The sequence below is a fragment of the Equus quagga genome, chromosome 1 (assembly GCF_021613505.1).
Source record: "Equus quagga isolate Etosha38 chromosome 1, UCLA_HA_Equagga_1.0, whole genome shotgun sequence".
Classification (NCBI taxonomy): domain Eukaryota; kingdom Metazoa; phylum Chordata; class Mammalia; order Perissodactyla; family Equidae; genus Equus; species Equus quagga.
Genome location: NC_060267.1, coordinates 175698666 through 175704665, shown reverse-complemented (window position 1 = coordinate 175704665; position 6000 = coordinate 175698666). Strand labels below are relative to the sequence as shown.

At 36.2% G+C, this 6000-nt stretch overlaps 1 protein-coding gene across 5 annotated transcripts in view; it reads right to left on the bottom strand.

Annotated features, from left to right (window-relative positions):
* Positions 1–4168: 4168 nt before the first annotated feature.
* The window catches only part of U2SURP (U2 snRNP associated SURP domain containing), a 45906-nt gene continuing 44074 nt past the window's right edge, over positions 4169–6000 (bottom strand). For all 5 annotated transcript variants that reach the window (XM_046660905.1, XM_046660936.1, XM_046660916.1 and 2 more), the window contains exon 28: positions 4169–4711. In XM_046660905.1, coding sequence (XP_046516861.1) covers positions 4573–4711 — 139 coding nt within the window. In that variant the 3' untranslated portion in view covers positions 4169–4572. The remainder of the gene's footprint in view (positions 4712–6000) is intronic.

The following is a 6000-nucleotide window of genomic DNA, read 5'->3' as shown; positions in this document are numbered from 1 at the left end:
TGTGTGAACTTAACCACTATGCCACCAGGCCAGCCCCCAAAGGAATTATTTTTTAATGTGATAATGATAGCGTGATTATGCTTTAAAAACACTGAGAGATACATCTATAAGATGATATTTGAGGTTGATGGGTATTAGGGATGTTTATTCTACTATTCTTCTTTTGTATATGTTTGAAATTTTCCTCAATGAAATAAACAGAACAAAATAACTCATCAAAAAAAGGGGAACAAATAAGGAAATGACATTTCCTAATCAAAGGAATCATCTATCATGAAAATATTTTATTATAGTTGAAACATATAAAATGTAGTAGCATTTTAGTTACAACTGACAATGGGACCCATCGCTTATTTCACTTAGAAAGCTGCCGAAACCTAGATACAGTGTACTGGGCTTGTATCAGAACACCCGGATGGAGAAAATTACATGAACAGTATAAAGTTTGCTATGAAAACAACATTTTTTATTAAAGTAATTAAAAGTCAAAAAACAACAACAAAAAGGAAATTCCACAACCTTTGTTTGCAACTATATAATCTTTATGTAGAAAATCTATAAAGTGACAGTCTGGAAAGCAGCTCCACAATAAACTTAATCCTTACATCAAGAGTAACTAAATTATGGAATCAGTTCACTCAAAAGAAATTGTCTCACTTAGGATATTTCAGCTGGGCTGATTTCAACTATATTATTCTCATTTCTGAAAAATCGTCTTTCCTGATATTTCAAATCACCAGAGATAGAAGGTACGAGAGCCTGCTGAAGTAAAAGGATAGAACACAAATACTCCAAGCACAATGCCATGTGAAAATGAACAAGGGCATTTTATCTAAAGATCTACAAAACTATACAAATAACCAGTAATACACATAGCCCATTCACGCCGAAGCTCCACGGGGTGGTACTGAAGAGACACTGAGGCATTGCTTTCCATAACGGAACAGGGCTCACTCTGAACAGCAGCACATCCCACCTTTTAGTCTATCATCACGATACTCCCCCTGGATCTGTATTTGCGTATTATCTAAGTCCTGGGAAGTTAACAAAAATAAAGAAATAAGCCAAAAAGATAATGAATTGAATATCCTCTAAAATCTATTCTAAAACATGCATGTGAAATATGAAGGAACCAAGCACTTTGTGAGTTTTTAGTCACATGTTCCTTTCAACTTATGCTAGTGTCTTCATTAGTATCTGCACTGAATTTCCTAAAATTAGCTTTCCCAGTAAACATTAATAGAAGAGGAAAACAACAAAGGAAAAAAGCTCTTATTTCTTAAAGGTACAGTCCTGGAAAACTGGTACTATGGGTTTTCAAAAACAACTTTCTCTGCTAAAGAAATCACACTGTTGTGGTCATCAGAACAGGTAAAGTCACTTTGGCAACACAGAGATCTATTTAGTCTCACTTTTAACAATCATAGTGGTAAACAGAGATCTATTTAGTCTCACTTTTAACAATCATAGTGGTAAACTATTATCATGGCTATATAATTTTCAGAACTGATACCACCACAGAGGCAAATGTGTAGAGAATATTCCTAATAAACCTAAATTAGATGATGACTGAAATTTCTTAAAAACATTTCAAGTGCTCAAGAATATTAAAGTTTGGGGGAAAAAATACAGAAGTCATAAGCAAGTATTTCCTCCCTCTAAGAGTCTAATTGGGATAAAAGTCTCAGGCTAAGCCCACAAGAATGGTCTGCAATAAAGAAAAATTAGGTCACTGTATAGTAACTTCTGCAAACTTTAGGAGAAAAGCCAAGAACATTCTGAGCCAAATAAAAGCATTCTTTCAGGTCAGGGCTTTTTGTTGTTTTAGTTCTTTAATCTCTAACTTCCCAATATGTTACAGTTGAGAAATGCCCATGTTTACTAACAGTAATAAGGAAATACAAAGTCCAAGAAAAGATTCACAAACACGATCCTTTTCAATCCTAGGTCTCTCCTAGGTAAGAAACAGACCACCATTTATTTACTCTCTCACCTGTAGAAGAGAGGGAGATCAAAGGGTTTTAACCTGGTAAGAAATCCCTGTGTATAAATGTTAGGTTAAACGGCAGAGTTTAAGCCACGCCCTTCATAAGTAGACAAGAGAGGATTTCCTCTCACATGTGGCTGTGGGAGAGGACAAGAACTGTCTACTACAGAGCTGGAACAGGTATTTCCTGTAACTAGAAAGCCGTGCCCATGAACATTTTAGTCAACCTGCAGAAATTTTTATATCTAATTAAGAGTGTTCTTTAGATCAGAAATAGATGAATAATATACTATTATAAAAATATGTTAGAATATCTCCCCCCTTACAACTCACCAATTTCTGATACCGTCAAACTTTCATAGAGTCCATGGAGAATGACACAGGTTTACTCTAGATATTTGTTCATTAAGTAAAACTGGAAGTAACCTATCTATCAATACCATTTGCAATTCCTGATTTTAACAGTCCAATACAATCTAATACACACATTAACAAACTTCAAAGAATACGCATTCTATCAAGCCTAAGCAATTCCCATCCACCCACCCAAAAGGAAGCCAGTGTTACCCACTGTAAGACAAATGATGTTTGCTGTATCTGGATTAAGATTAAAAGAACTACGAAATTCCATTCCAGTACGAAAATACTACAAATAAGCACCCAAAACTGACCTAAGAATTTCTACTCACTCTTGCTTCTCCAGGTTTTTAAAGGGAGAGAAACAAGCATTCCTTGCAACCTGACTGGCAAAATCATTACCTTACCAATTATTTCTAAGCCTATAGTAGATACCAACAAATGATGGAATGCCCAAATCACTAGCCATTCAACATAACTGTTATTTTCGAAAAGAAAGATAATTATATAAAATTCCATTCTCCCAAGCAATGAACAAGGTAGAAAAGCATACTACTTCAAAAATGGCTATATTCGTAGGTTTTTAAAAACCAGCACCAAACGTTCATGTTTAATCATGTCGAGCAACACTTAGGAACTAACATTTCCTGACAATACGGATAAACAAAAGAGTGAATGATGAGGGAATAACTTTCAAGCAATATTGCATTTTGCTAAGAACCGCTAAGTAAAATAATGTGATGAGCTCGTTTCTAAAGCTCTTATGTCTGCCCAGTTTGGAAACAGCATGCCTCACTGCTCAGCTCACAGACCTACTGCCCAAATTCTGGGTACAGCTTATTTTATTTTGTGACTAGGCAAGATTAAGTAAAACAACCTGAAAAGATAAAGTAACCTAACTCAAAACAATCCATTATTAGAATAGTTTTCCACGGTCTCTGTATAAAGCACCTAAATGAAAACTGAAAGCAAGATCCACAAACAGTAGTAATGTCATTCAAGTCTACATACCCTTTTATTACACTATATTTATAGAAATATTATGATCAACATCACACAAGCTTTCTTACTTCCTCATACTGTACCAATTTTACTCCCATTGTATAAGAGATTTTGACTGCAAATGTTTAAATCAACTTTTTGTACCTTGAATTTACAAATCATTGGATGTAAAGCTTCCTGAAAACTATCTTATTGTTAAATTTTACTTAAAGCTAAACCTAGAACTAAATTCTTTTAAAAAAACAAAATACCAAGGTGCTTTCAACAGAACCCTGTAGAAATCTACCAATCCCAGTGTGTGAGAGCAAGCCTACAGAGGAATATAAAGCAGCAACCACCACACACACAATTCTATGGCCAACTCTTGTCAGGAAACTTCTTTTATAAATAAACTTCTTTCATGATAGAAGATGAAATCAAAAGATAGAAATTTAATTTTTCCCTAAAAATAAGTAGTTGCTCAGGACATAGGTTGAGTATACTGAAATCATATTGCTTCTCTGAAAAAAGAAAAAATAGTTTAGCCAGGCATTCCATTAACAAAACACCATGCCACATTCACCTAGTGCTTTGATCTCCGGGTACTAGTATTACCCAAGGGAACCTCATCAAAGAAACTGGTTGGCAAACCTACCAAATCGGAGGCTCAGGTCCCTTCATTTTGATAATCATCTTAGTAAACATAAAACTTTAGCTACTTGAACAATGGAGCTTGTAAAGTGCATTTAGGTATAAGAAACACAACAGAAGTGCTAAACTCACTTATTAGTAGGACTTCAAGGGACTTGATGTCACCAATAGGGCAAAAACACAACATCATAGTTTTCTGTTCAGATTTTATTTGAAATCTAATTCAAATTGTCAAAGCTACAAAAGAGGGGAAGACGTCTGTATTATTTTTGCTAAGTCACAACATCCTAAAACAAAATACTACTACTGCCAGCAGATCCATTATACACATTTCTGATGAAATTCATTAGCACAATAAAAATTTCATCTTGAAAAACAGCCACAACGAAAGTAATTTATACAATATAAAACAATGACAGTCTACAGATGCAGTTACTCATGAGTTTACACATGCATTCACAAACAAATAAACAAAAAACCCCAGGAATGCTCTTTCATTTGATTTTTTGTTTTTTGTTTTTTTTTAAAAAAACAGACCGTTCAGGCACAAAACAAAATCGCATTTCCACTAAATGACAGCGTCTTAAAAACTGACGTCAGTGTTTGTTTTTCTTGGACTTTTTATGAGACCTGTGTGGAGAGCGGGACTGGGATCTGGATTTCTTCCCTGATTTTTTAGGGGATCTAGACCGTGAGCGCCTAGACCTTTTAGGTGTCCTTGAACCAGACGGTGATCTGAGGAAACAAACAAAAACAATTTATCAAAGCACTCATGCGATCAAAACTGACTATCCTTCTATCATCTAAAATGATCTTTAACAAAGCACAGTCAAAGTCACTGAAATAAAAAAGGTGGTAAAGTTTCCAAATTTAGACTTTGCCTACTGGACACACACGCGCACACGGATTTTGTACTTCCTTTGCACAGCATCAGCAATCATCAGTGGTGCGCTTGCTTAAGAAAGACAGATTCCTGAACCTTACCGCTGCTCTACTGAATCAAAGTCTTGAGGTTAGGGGCTGGGAATTTGCATTCTTAACAAGCTCCCCAGGTTACTAACATACCCCAAAAGTCTGAACCTCGAAATCTATAAGATAAAGTTCAAAACGGCATCTAAGATCATTCACAATTTTAAAAGCCCAGGCAGCTTTGCAGCCTATCTTCTTGAGGGACAAAGCCCCAACTACTGCAAGCTCATTCAAGGGAATCATTAGAGACGGCATGATTGCCTAAGTGCTGTTCACGAAGATGACCAAAACAAATAAATACGCTATATATAAACAGTCAAGCAGTGATTAATGACAGGGGTATGTTCTGAGAAATGTGTCATCAGGTGACTTGTCACGACGAGAACATCAGAGAGTATACTGAAGGGGAACAAAACCTGCCACCCCAAAATGTCTCTCTTTAACATGAGGATTATTTTAGGCTGATTATTTTTAAGAAACAAAAGACTCAAAGTTTTTCTTGTTACTCCCCCTTAACTGCCTAAAAGAATTCAGATAAACCCATCTCAGGAAGCAAGCTATCACCTTAGCATAATATGAACTAGGTGGCAGAAAGGGAGGAACCTAGAAAAGCCTGTTGGGCTCCACTCTGTGTTCTTCTGTTTCTGCATGCCCCAAATACTTGTTTTCCAAACGTTTGATTCTTTTCCTACCTGTGAACTGCCTTCCTTCCCTTTGAAGTCCATGACCCTCCCCACCCTCAACATCTCTGTCTTTAGCTGAGTATGGTAGTTAAGGTGGCAGCTTTGGCCACTTTGGCAAGTTACTCAGTTTTCCTGGGTTTCTCCCATGCATACGTGTTATTAAACTTCTGTTTGTTTTCTATTAATCTGTCTCGTGTGAATTTAATTCTCAGACCAGCCAGAAGAACCCAGAAAGGTACAGGAAAATTTCTTCCTCTCCTACAGTACTTACATAGACCTACACGGTACAGCCTGTTCACACCTAAGCTGCATATGGTACTCATCGCACAGGACCACTGTTGTATATGCAGTTTGCCATTGACCAAAACATTG